This window comes from Nothobranchius furzeri, chromosome 15, assembly GCF_043380555.1.
Source record: "Nothobranchius furzeri strain GRZ-AD chromosome 15, NfurGRZ-RIMD1, whole genome shotgun sequence".
NCBI classification, from domain to species: Eukaryota; Metazoa; Chordata; class Actinopteri; order Cyprinodontiformes; family Nothobranchiidae; genus Nothobranchius; species Nothobranchius furzeri.
In genome coordinates, this window is record NC_091755.1 from 41,815,152 (window position 1) to 41,828,886 (window position 13,735).

At 41.2% G+C, this 13,735-nt stretch overlaps 1 protein-coding gene across 1 annotated transcript in view; it reads right to left on the bottom strand.

Annotated features, from left to right (window-relative positions):
- LOC107396423 (forkhead box protein P1-B) overlaps positions 1-9,412 on the bottom strand; it is a 31,012-nt gene extending 21,600 nt beyond the window's left edge. Inside the window, exons 1-5 of the mRNA XM_054745659.2 lie at positions 9,292-9,412; positions 7,294-7,434; positions 1,296-1,412; positions 1,120-1,209; positions 830-950 (exon numbers count right to left, since the gene is read on the bottom strand). Coding sequence (XP_054601634.1) covers positions 830-950; positions 1,120-1,209; positions 1,296-1,412; positions 7,294-7,419 — 454 coding nt within the window. The 5' untranslated portion in view covers positions 7,420-7,434; positions 9,292-9,412. The remainder of the gene's footprint in view (positions 1-829; positions 951-1,119; positions 1,210-1,295; positions 1,413-7,293; positions 7,435-9,291) is intronic.
- Between the last annotated feature and the right edge of the window lie 4,323 nt (positions 9,413-13,735).

The window sequence follows — 13,735 nt, forward strand, 5'->3', positions numbered from 1 at the left end:
AATGTTTTTAATTTGGCTCAGTCACTTCCCCCGGTGATCGCCACTATGAATGCACCAAACACTCCTTTATCTTCACTCATCTTACGCAAATATCAGGCAGCAACAAGGGCAGCGCATTCTGTTGTACAACAATAAATAATAATAATATATTTTATTTAAAAGCGCCTTTCAGAACACCCAAGGTCACTTGACAGAAAACACTTAATAAAATACAATAAAACAACAATAAAACCCAAACAAGAAAAAAAAAAACAAAGAGAGAAACAGTTCAATAAAATCAGGTCATAGGCAGATTTAAACATGTGTGTTTGGAGTTTTGTTTTGAAAAGGGTAAAACTGTCGATGTTCCTGATATCTGGAGGAAGTGAGTTCCAGAGACGATAAAGATTTATAATTCTAATTATTGTTGCCCTAATTATATTTTAGATATTTTGCTTGTTGCCATATTTTGAGTTTCTAATCATTTCAGTAACTTTTGTGAATTGTCTCGTTTCCTTAACAAAAGGATCTGAATAAACGTGAGCATTACTGTATAAACATCAAATCTTAATGTAAATTCCCACAGAAGATTTGTTTTCACAGTTCTGTATAGAATAGAATAGACTTTATTAATCCCACAGTGGGGAAATATAGAAGCCAACGATAAATGTACTGTATCCTAATATTTACACTCACAAGTGTAATCTGATGCTTTTTGTCAGCTTTAAGGTGGTCAGAATGTGAAAGTAGAAATTTATCATAAAAAATGTGTGACTCCTCTGGGCTAGGCCCCGGATCTTTTCCATCCTAAACCCGGCCCTGGTGAGAGGTGTGCTCACACACAGCCTACCTGGAGCTGCAGCAGGGCTGGAGGGAAGCACAGACAGCAGGCCTTGCCTCTGCAGGTTCAGGAGATGCTGCTGCTGCACCTGAAGCAGCTGCTGCTGGATGACAATCTGCTGAGCCGTCAGCTGTGATGGATCACAAACAAACAGACTTCACCTCTTCACGACTGTACAAGTAAATCCAGCTCCTTGTGTTGTTCTCATTAAATGATCAGAAGTGCAGAAAGGAACCAGAGCTGATTCTGCTTGTTTACATGCAGATAAAATACTGATGAGTAAAAAGGTTAAAGGTTACCTCTTGACTAACCATACCAGCATTCTTCTGCTGCAGCAGCTGCATGTTTATCTGCTCTTGCTGATTCTTGAAGACCTCCTGAATCTGTTGCTGCAGACACATTACTGATGTTGAAGGTAAGCAGAAAAAGGTGTTTTGTTCAATCTGAGCAAAGGAAAGACCTGGGCACGCATTACCTGGTGTAACATGAGTGCCTTCTGCTGCTGGAGCAGCGCCTGGATCTGCTGAGGGTTGAGAACCTGCTGCTGTGGAGCCTCTGCAGGTGGAGTCATCACAGGTAACGACACCGGGACCTTAGACAGTCAACAACATCCTATCAGGGTGGGTACAACCTACACCACGTGTTTTAGCAAGGAAATATTATAGCAAAGCCCTTCTTTAACGGCTAAGAGATCATAACTGGGTGTGTGATGTCACTACAAACCCAAAACCTGTCAGTGACGTTGTTCTGAACGCTTCAGGTTTGTAAAGATCTCATTCAGTGATCAGCTGAGATTTAAACAGGAAGTAAATCACATCTCTGACTCAGAGTCTGAGAACCAGAGCGTAACGGCCTTCTGCAGAAAAGAAATAACACCATAGGGTTTTTCTAAAAACAGTGTAAACACTAACAATATAGCTTTATTGTTGCTACTTTTCTGCACAAAGAGAATTTTTTTCAGTAAGAAGCAGCGAATTTGGTGTAAAATTATGAAATCCAGCTTTCAACTAAAGCTTGAATAAGCTAACTACAGGAGATCCAACAGAAATCCAAACATTTTCCTGCCCAAAACTAAAAGTCAGCACTTCCACCAATCCATTTGATATTCATAATTGAATATTTCACAGAAACAATGTTAAAACAAAAGGTCACTGATTACTGGCTTCCATAGCTGCTCTTCTCCGCTCTTATAGCAGCACTGCTTGTTTACTGAATAAGTCTGATTAGTCTGGGTCTACATCATGGTCTACATGCGTTTTTCCACATTTGCTTGTTATAAAATGGTTTATTTGATGGGTCATAAAGGGGCCAATAAATATTTATTTTACATTTAATTGATTTTAATGCGATAAAAGCTCTGATAATTTATGCCCTTGCACATTTTTCTCCCACTAAACGATTACCTTAAATTGATGCCTACACTCACCTTTTAACGTGAACTCCCAACGATGCGTCACAACTAGAGGCCGGCCGATACTGGTTTTTCTATTTCCGATACCAAACTGCCAATTTTTAAGACTGATAGCCAGATGTTTTCCACCTTATTTTCATGCTAAAATGTCACTAATAACATCAGTTGATGCACAAAAGTTCTGAAGCTGAGCCGGTTTGTGATCTCTGACTTTAACTCTTTACTGTGTACACTGCTCAGTGTTAAAGTCAGACACCTAAATAAAGTTCATTTAGAGTATTTGTTATTCAGATGTTATCAGTGAACATAAAAATACATCAAATTAAATTCTGCAACAGCACCGGGCTGCCCGAAGATGTGCCTGACTTTAAATCGGCTTTACTAAGGACAAATATCGGCCCGATATATCGGGCTACTCCTAATACTGACCAAAATAATCTTAACCAGATAAATCGTTTTTCCTGCACAGACGCTTTTTGAATGCTGCTGAAAAGCTGAGCAGATCCATGTGCATGGACATTAGGTTGGTTTACAATATTATTATCATTATTATTGATCTACCTTTAAGGTCCTGCCGTGCTGAGATTTGGTTCTACAGACATGTTCTTAAACAGAAGTTCACCACTGAATCATCTGCCTCAAAACTGTCCCACTTGCTGACAATTTTTATGTTTAAATAAAAATGTTTAAAATGTAATGACATGAACGTAACGGTAACGCCTGACTCACAGCTTCTGTAACCAGCTCAGTGGCGTAGTGGTAGAGTGTCCGCCCGCCCTGGGACTCGGAGATCAGGGTTCAAATCCCAGCCGGGTCATACCAAAGACTTTAATACCTCCCTGCTGGACCCTCAGCTTTAAGGGGTTGGGTTGGGGTGGTTAAACCACCAAATTGACCCTTTGCACGTGACGTCACGCCACTCGTGACCGTCGCCTTCGCCATGATGGACGGCAAAAAGACCGTTTACACCCGTAGAAACTCCAGTGAAGCTAGTCAAAACAAGCCAGTTTGTAGCCTTTTATGGCTTTTATTGAGTTGATTTGACAGTAAAATGCTTTTAGCTTGCTGCGTGGTCGGCTGCACTAACAGACGAGGACGTAAACTCAACTCGTTTTTCTTCTTAATAACTTTGATGGAGACTGAGGATGGAGATGAACTGCAGAGATCAATCGAGCGGACTAGCAGGCCTCAGATTTGCAGCGAGCATGTTTTTAACGGGTAATATTAACGTTCATTTATTTCAGGAGGAAGACAGGGACAGGGATAAATGTGGTGTGTTTATACTAGTTATTGATAATCCTGATGGACGGGTATTTCACCACTGAGGCTGCGCTCCGTCCACTGTAGTGTAAAGCGAGACAATAAACAATATTAAAGCTCTGATGTATGATTACATGTGTTAAAATTACATTATTTATTTATATGAGCGTCGGCATTCAGAGAGCTTCTCATTCCGGTGTGAGAGCAGCAGCTGAACCCGGTACCACCACCAGCAACAGAAGCTGGTAGGGATCCGGACTTTTTAACAATCAGCTTTGGTGTAAAGTGAAACGCTGTTTATAACAAAGTTATAAACCCAGAGGGGTGAATTTAGGCAAAGTCAGCAACATGTTTACATCGGTGAACAGCTGCAGAGAGAACGTAAGCTAACGTTGGTAAGCTAGTTAGTAGGGCTGGGGGTAAACGATTATTTTTAAAACGATTATTCTGACGATTATTTTATCGAATAGTCGACTATTCTAATGACTATTTAGAAAATTAATCTAATGATTATTTTTCTATTGCACAATTAACAAAAACCAGAAAATCTCAAATAAATTCCTCAAAAAAATTGATAAATTCTTACTGTAAGAGAATAAACACTACAGGCCTTCCATTTTGTATAACACTGCGTTTATTGTGTTGCGGTTGGTTATGTTCTGGTGACGTGTAGAACTTGGGAGTGCAGGCTGCTGCCTGAGAGGTGGTAGAAGATGGAGTGTCTCCATGCTGCTTTGTTTTGGTCACTTATGTGCGTGAGGCGAGTGGTGTTACATTTTAAACTAAACCGAAAACCCACAACACTCTAAATGTAATAAAAGGGAGATCTACACCACAAAAAAGATGAAATCTAAACCAAAACGTAACAGCTTATCCCAACGCAAGAAGCTGTTAGCGAAGATGCTAACAGTAGCTTTACCAACGTTAAGTTCAAGTTACCAAGTTTAAATAAACCAAAAACACCCAGCAGCAAACAGACCAGCATGGAGGAGAGACTGCTACCACCAAAACAGCTCTCCTCATGTCTGAAAGAAGCTCCTTAATGAAGGGAGAAGCGCTCCCGGTGATTTTCTACATCTGCGATAGACACGAAGCAGCGCACATCTGACCCCGGAAGTTGTTGTCCGTTGCCGGGAGACGAAGGGGCAAAACAGGAAAATAATCTAGTAGTGGACGGACGTTGTTCCGGGTCTTCGGTATTTGGCGGAGATGTTAGTGAAGGCGGAGAAGAGGGCGAACTACAGGAAAAACAGGCAGATTCCTCCTCTATTTACAAACTCCTGGGGATGCAACAAGTGGGCGCGGTGCGTCGACTTCCGGATCTGACGTCGACAAATTTTTAGAATCGAGCCGTCGACTTAGTCGAGGCTTCGCTACAGCCCTACTAGTTAGCATACCGCTCTCTATGAGCCCCGCTAGATGCGCGACTTCCTCTGATAACTGAACTGGGCTTGAACTAGTGGAAGGAATGCTGGAGGAGTTTTGTTTTTGTTTTGATCGCAAAAACAATTTCAGGCTCTACTTTTCCCTTTGTTTAGTATCGTGTCGCTCGCTGTTTACAGGCTTTTGCCGTCCACCATGGTGGACCCACGTGGTTAGGTGACATCGGTGCAAAGGGTCATTAGCTCCCGAGTGTGGCCGTGTCTGCAGCTCACAGCCCATGGGGAGGGGTCAAATGTGGAGGACAGTTTACACCACACCAGTGTGTGAGACAACTATCACTACGTTTACATGCAGCCAATATCCAGGTTATGATCGGGTTAAGGTCGGTATTCTGGTTTCTGAGATGATCAGAATAACCCGTTTACAAGCACAAATAGAAAGAGTTACCCCTAACTTGCATAACCCGATGTAAATGCGGACGTTGGGGTAGCGTCAGGACGAATGGACTACGTCAAGACGCAATGTGCGTCATTTCCGGTTCTTCTTGTTCCGGTATCCGTGAAAACAACAACATGTTTCCCAGTTCGGAAGAGATAGCGACCGCGTTTGTTTGCGCTTTAGTTTCCTCGTCACTCCAAAAGTGTGGTGCTGTGCCGCGACTCGCCATGTTGCTCCCAACTTGTTGTTTACTTCCGGTGTTCTGGCGCATACAAGACGTCTCGCTACTCAAAAGACCAAGATTCCTTGCGAACAGAGCATGCGCAGAACACACGCTTTGATGGGGGTATCCCGGTATGCGTTTATACGACCAAACATTCGGGTTAGAAAAGGGTTACCCCAGGTGTAGTAACCGGGTTTTTAAAAACCCGGTTATGAGCATATCCAGGTTTTTGGCGGTGTTTAGAAGGACCTGCGGAACCGGGTTATTGCGAATATTCGGGTTTTAAAAGGGTTACTGGCTGCATGTAAACGCACTGCATGGGACTTTAACCTTTAATCTAACAAAATGTCCACATATTAAACCTGTAATTATCTATGTCTGACTTCAGAAAACGGTTCCAGAGATGCTGGAAAATGAAGAATTTAATCAACTTCTAATGATCATATGAGATTTATAAATATTTTCCTTTCACCTCTATAGGTTGGTTTCACTTGGAGCTAAAAATGGCAGCAGAAGTAGAAAACAACAAAAACACCCTGAGGCTTTTGGGAGATAGAACCCGCAGAAAAACAACAACAACCAGAACCAGAAAAACAACAACAACATCATCTTCTGCTAGACAGGCACCAATTACCACACTCCCTCCCCTCCCCCTCGCAGCTCAGAGATGTTTACGGTAAACATAAACAGAGGAATCAGAACGGCACAGGGATATAAATAATGAATAGAAAAGCATACCGAGCTTGTTTACCAAAACAGAGCTGGAGATTCGCATTTTAATTAAGGTCTGAACCACAAACAAACATTTCTCTCCGAGGCAGAGTCTGTTTTGAAGCAAGTAAACAAACTGACAGAGACGTTCACACGGGCTTGGAGCTAACAATAACAGCCCCCTGCCTCCCGGTTAGTCCGCTCTGATGAAACCCGGCGCTTGCTGCAGAACGACCACCAAAGCCATGAAAACGGGTCCATCTCTCAGACTCAGCCACCCCCCCTTCCCTGTTTTTCTGTGGACACCATCAACAAAACAACAGCCTTTGCCTAATCCCTGTTGCCATGGCAGCCAGCAAGTCCAAACATCTTCTGTTGTTGTTATTGTTGAAAGTCATACCAGTGAGCAACTGAGTGTAAACACAGATCTGCTCCCACAAGACTGGTCTTGTGAGCTGCTGAGAGAAGACTGGCAGCTGAAAACACGAGAAGATTGCTGACGTCTAGATAAACTCATAAATCCCACTGATGCCGAGTTTAATGAAATCTAAAAATAATAAACCGGGGCGTTTTAAATGAGACAGAAACCTCGGGTCTGAGGCTGTGATTTCACAGAGCAAATAGTTAACGTGTCAGTCCAACCTGAACGTTTCTCGGAGCCCTGAAAGGACCAAAAAAGGCCGAGCAGCTCTGAATCCAGCACAGTGTGCGTAAACAAAACTAACAATATAACGCTGAGCCTATCCAACCCCCCATCCTGCTCCCTGAGAGAGAAACAAGTTAAAGGCAGAAGTTCAGGGACGCCTTCGTTTGTCAGAAATGTAAAACAATCCGGCGACCAGCTAGGGGTGTGTATACTGACAGGAATATGTGTGGAGTCTAGCCAGGAAACATGAGTTTCTATACACGCCTCATTCAGCTGGAATATTAGCACACTCAAAATGTTCTTAACCGTTTATAGTTTGTGAAATGCAAAGGAAAAGGAAAGTTAATGTTGTGCTTTAAATGCTTGGCTTCTAGTGTGCCGAGCATCTGGAATGAACTGACCCTGGGTGCCTCTGGAGGAGCGGTCTGGAGGCTCTTCAGTCGACTCTCATTCTCAGTAGGGTTTCTGCTCTCGGTCTGACTTGCTTGTATGGTGTGGCCTGCTGGTTCTGACCGAGACTCATGCATCTGGACTTGACTGACCTGTGAAAAACCCCAGAAATGACTGTAAATGAAAACAGCCGCAGAGGAAAGCAGAAACGGCGGAGGTCAAGTGTTTGCAGCCAGACGGACGAGTAAAAAGCTGCAGAGCAAAAACGGTGAAGAACTTCACCGCTGTAGCCCTACCCTCTAATACAAACATGCTCGTCTAGCAGGGAGAGAGGGAGATGTTGAATCTATTTGTTGAATAACCAAGTGCTGCCATGACTACTGTAAACACAGAGGCCCCGGGTCCGTGTTTATGTGCAAACATATCTTCCTTCTGGAACAATTTACCATTAACCAGGTGGTGCGATAAACGGCTGTGGCAGGTAGTACAATGCACAAGGAGGCTTTTATGTATACAGCTTGGGAGTGTTTGAGTAAAAAGATCAGTGGTATAAACAAAAGTAAATAAGGTAGGCAAACAAATGGCATAAGGAGGTAGAAAACTCAGCAGAGAGCCTGAAATGAAACGTTCAGCAGTGCCTGTAGTCACAAGCTGAGATTAATCTTTAATCAAACCGATCTCATGTGCACGACTGAGAATCAACAGTTAGAAAACATGAGATTAGACTGCATACACTGAGATAAAGTCATGACTACAACAGCATTGACCAGTAGCAAGGCACAAGGCTGAGAGGGAATAAAACTGAAGAGAAACCAGCGGGGTGTCGTTCATACACAAGACGTGGTTTTACTGAGTCCAGCGGAGCTAAACTAAAGGCCCGCCTAATAAATCAGCCAGTTTGTGTGTTTACTTTAGCTCTCAGGATCAGCATTAGTTAGGAAGACAAAGGGCAGAGTTTCCTGTAGACATTTTTGAACAAACTGGAGAGTGAAGCTGGCCGTAAGAACAAACTGTTAATGCGTTACGAAGAGTTTTTCATTATTCTTTACTCAACAAACTTATGGACGGGCTCATTAAAATGTATAATGCGTTACTGGCAAAGAGAGGCACCTATATAGGAACAGATTTCTATAGGAGCAAAGGAAATAACACAAGCTGTAGATTTGAAAAGAGAAACTGAACACACATGCATAGAGAAAAACACGACTCGTGGAAATGGTCCAGTATTGTTAGGTTAACCTGCATAAATAACAACACAACTATGTCTATAATGGAACGGGATACCTTAAATACATGCAACACCTCAAAAGTACAGAATAATATAGAAATATAGCTCATCAGTGACTTGTATTAGACACAACCAGGTTAGTAAGGTTTTCTCACACATGATTAGATCCTCCAGACTCAGAGCAAAGTAGGGAATTAGAACATTGTCGTTCAACAAAAAGCGGTGTACGCAGAATCAGTGCGCATCCCCTCTGCTCACCAGGACCATGGTGGAACCATGTACTTTTATTTCTGTCCCATGGTCCTCCCAACTCCCTGCGGAGCAAAGCGCACCGTTCCACTAACGACCCATCATCTAAGCTCTGAATGGATGCTGCTGGTTAGGACATTAACTACATGACGGTGGCGTTGCCACATGTAAGTTCGAACAGCGCGAGGAGATCCGTTCACACCAACCACCGCAGCCTGAGGCTTCCGTTCAGCCATTAGCTAACACTGGCTAAATAACGGGAGAAAACGTTACACGAACACATTAGCTGTACAGACTCTTTAGTGTCATAAATTGGAGGTAACTTGACAGGTACCCGGTTTATGAGCACCGCTGCAGCTAGAGTTCACGACAACAGCAGCTACAACAAAAGCTACTAGCATCCCTGCGCTAGCTCATCGTTAGAAACCATCTCTCTTCCACCTCCGCTTCGCACTCCGTCACAATTCACCCGTAATAAAAATCCACCTTCCTTCTAAACGTGTCTGCTGTTGTTGGACTATCGTTTACTTACAGAATTATGAGCGAGCGGACAGGCTTTCACTCAGGGTGGTGTCACTAGAGGATCCCTAGATGCTGTGCCGTCCTCGGTGACTAGCTAGCCACAAGTTGCTAACAGAGGGCGTTGCTTCGGTAAAAGTAAACAGTGATGACGTCACGTTAGCACGAGGACCGTTTAGGATCCGGTGTTCTGACTATCCGCGCTTCCTCGTCGATTATTCCTACCAACGCGCATTTCAACAGCTGATTCAGTCTGTCCAGGTTTACTGAAAATCGGCAGCTACTGTTAATTTATTTTATGAAAAAAAGTGGATAATGTAAGAAGCAGTTTAGGCATTTCGTAAAAATTAACCCCTTAGTTGCTAACATGGACGTAATTTTTTTGGGGGGACAGGGGGGACATGTCCCCCCCACTTTTTCCAAAGTCAAGTTTTGACCCCTGCACGTTTTACCATCCAAAAACAATATTACGCTATATTAAATTGACACTGGTTGAGCTCTAGGACCAAGCGGAAAACAACCGTTTGTGTTGAAACCTGTTTCCCATGATTAGAGCATACTGTAAAGACCCCCGTGCCCCCCCCCCCACACACACACACACCACCACCACACACACACACTTCTAAAGTGAAAATTATGTCCATGGTTGCTAAAAACATTTGAATATTCTCAGAACAATGACGATTCACCAACTACTTTCACCCATGTCGAGAAAGTGATTCATAAAAATGGAGATTTGTAAGACGTTAGCTCTTACCGTTCTATTTCTCTACCTAATCCTTTATTAGACAAATTAATCCACATAGAACATCCCCCAATACTTATAGTTATTTGTTTGACTGTATAATTTTGGAGATTATTATACAACAATGCTAAATTTATTATATGTATAATATAAAACTTTTGGATATTAATTTGGGACTCTTTCAGGATACTCAACTGGTCTGAGAGTGTTTTGATGCCAGTTCATATGTCGCTTTATATGGTTCCCCTATTAAAGTTTCTCTTGAGAAAATAACTTTGATATTGAAGTTACAGTTGTTACTTCAATAGCAAATTATTAGGTATTAAGGATTATTATTAATTTAGGGGACTTCATCTCACTTTTGAAAGTCATTTTTTTTTCTATTAGTAGACAAACTGAAAGGGGAAATTATTTTTCTTCCACAACCTCTGTAGTTATTCCAAAATATCCCACTATTGCTCAAGAAGTTGTAACTCCTAATTATTCCTTTGGGGGGTAAAAGCATATTGAAGAAATGAAATGAACACCTGCAAGGCAAAATCAAAGGGAGAGCAAAAACTATTAGTACCAGACTGGTTAATGATGATGGGAGAAGAGGACTCATATCCTAAAGTGCAACACTCCTTGCGCCATGGTATATAAACAAATGTCTATATAATAATAATCTTATCATAAATAGCATATTTCATGCATGGAAACAAATCAAACATAAGTACAAACCTTATTTGATTTCTTAGCTTTGATTTTTTGTTTCTAATTATCTTAATTTACTATTACTGTATACTCTTGTGTGATATCTTGTGTGCTACTGCTGCTATCCTGCTGTACCTGAGCCATTGCAATAATGCAATTTTCCCACTGAGGGACAAATAGTGGTATTCTTATTCTTATTGCCAACAAAGAGTTATTCATTTCTACACTCTTATTTGGATAAATATTTTGACGATACATTTAAATCCCTCTTATTACCCTTATTTTTGTTTGTGTTGTTTTCTTTTTTTGTTTTGTCCTGGTAAATATTACTTTCAAGGACATATTTATGGGCTACACTAAAACACTATCGACATTAGCGGTCTTCAGGTAAAACACTTTTAGCACTTTAACCTGACTTTAAGGATACTGTATGAATGAAACAGTATTGGACAGGAGACACATTTTTATTGTGAATAAACATAGACCTCTAACAATATCAGTCACTCCCACAAACATGTTTTGCAGAACAAAGTTGAGTGGCAGTCTTTGTTATAGCTGACACAGTCAAAATGTGCCCACCAACCGCACCGCTCACACTGCAGCTGAAACGAGTGACAAATGGAGAATCAGCAATACTGACTGGGACTGCTTCCGAGCCAGTTCTCTTATCACCTGTATTCTTTATGATGATCATTATTAAAAAAATAATATTAGAAATTCTAAAAATCACACATTTTTTGTTTTACCATTTCACCCATGGGTTTGTTGGCATCATCCTCCAGTGTTGAACAAACCAAACAATAATCCACTGCATTGCCCGTGTAATGAAGATGTTAATTACATGTAATTAAGGACCATAAGACATTAAATTTCATATCGAGTATGAAATCCATCTTATGGACACTGGGTTGTTTAAATCAGAAGACTGGATCTTTTTAATGCAGGGATTTTAAAATAACACTTTGTAATAACTGAGACAAGAGAAGAGAGAGAGACTTTCAAACGTCTAAGGAAATTTATTACTAAATATTTTTTAACAATTTAACAAGACTAACTCTCTAATGATGGATGCTCTGTTTGAATGAAGTGTGAGGTGGTTGGTGTGTGGTGAATGATGTTAAATTCAGAACCTTCGCATTCGGAGAAACAAAGTCTGAGTGGGAGATGATGTTTTGCTCCTAACTGATCAGAGTTTGAGACTCGTAGTCATAAACACAGGAGACGCCATTTGTGTTGCATCCACATACCCTCAGTGAGACCTCCGTACAGATCCGGTTGCCAGGTCCACGTACCCTCCGCTGGTACTGGAGCCGATGAAACAGCGTCGGCAGTACGACAAACTAGTCCTTGGATTGTCTCCAGGTAAAAAGCGACAGGTGTTTCACAGCGTCAAAAGGGGACCCTCCTTGGGTCAGCGAGTTCAGCTTTTATTTTGAAAAGTTGCTTATATATATATATATATATATAGAGAGAGAGAGAGAGAGAGAGAGAGAGAGGATATATATATATATATATATAGAGAGAGAGAGAGAGAGAGAGAGGATATATATATATATATATATATATACATATGTGTGTGTGTGTATATATATATATATAAATATATATATATATATGTATGTATATATACACACACACATATGTGTGTGTATACGAGAACATAAGGAAACTTTATTCTGAAATGCTCCAGTCTTCGTCACTAATCATCAAAGCCCTGTGAGGGATTGAACCCCATCTGAAAACAGAGAGTAACGTTTCCAGTGCCTTTAGCAGTGACATGAGAGGGTGAAGCTTAACCTGCATTATTATGCATTCCAAAATGTTCATATTCATGTCAACACTAGAGGGAGACATTTGTAGTCTGGTTGCTTTTATTTGAGATACAAAATTGTCATTAAAGAAGGAAAACATACACAGAAACTTGCTTAACTTACAGCCATTTTCTTCTCTGTCTGGTTTGGTGAAACAGGTGTGTAGTCCTCTACGTGTTTTCACACAAAACCTAAAATAACTCGCCTATTCTGGAAAATACTCTCATGGCATCATCCAAATGTATCTAATCCATGGCACATATCCAACGGCATCAGAAAATCAGTTATCAGCTAATAGACTCCCATTCTTTGTGTGTGTGTGATTTAGGCTCCCAATAACACGCCTCGATCCAAAACCAAGGACTGGACCATCTGGTTGTCTCTCATGGACCACGGCACAGAAAGAGCCGGCTGCTACTTCAACTTCACCGAAACCACTGAAGGCCCCAAAAAGGAAAACACCAGTTGGAAGTCCAGGAAAACAGAAGACCACGGCTGGTGTTTTGTGCTCTCATTTACTCCGGCAATGTGCGTTCTGATATCCAGGTGTGGTCTGGAGGTGATCGCCGACAGGACGGGTGGCAGTTCTGAGACCGGGTTCATAAACTAGCTTGTTTTGCAGATTTTCCAATGCAGCTTTAAGTAATCAATGTGAACTTAAGGACATATTTGAGTCCTTTGTCCAAAGTAACGTCACCCTCTTAGATTTAGTTCACAGTTTGAATCCAAAATCATTTTGAAATTTGAGTTTTCTGAAAATAAAAACTATTTAAAAATAAAAGAAAAACAAAACATTCTCTCTCTCCAAAAATCCAGTTATGTTACTATTAGTACAATACTCCAAACAGCGACAGGTGAAAGTTTAGGAGTCTTTATCATTTCAAACATGTGCAAAACTAACAACAAAAGATAACTCTGTACAGATTTTCAACATGCTGAAAAGAGAGAGGACTGCTGATGAGGGCAAGGCACCATCCAAGATCAGCAACCGGCTTCAGGCTCTGAGATCTGAAGTGAGCCCGTAGACATAAATGTGCAAGAGAACTATTTGTTTTCTCAGACTACAGCACGTGCCCTTTTTAACACAGAAACAATTCAACCACAAAGAGACAATAAAACAAGTTAGGCTAATTTGGAGGTTTAACTCCAGTAAAATAAAAAGGAAATAAAATAAACACTTTGGTAATTACACGTTTTAAAGATAACAA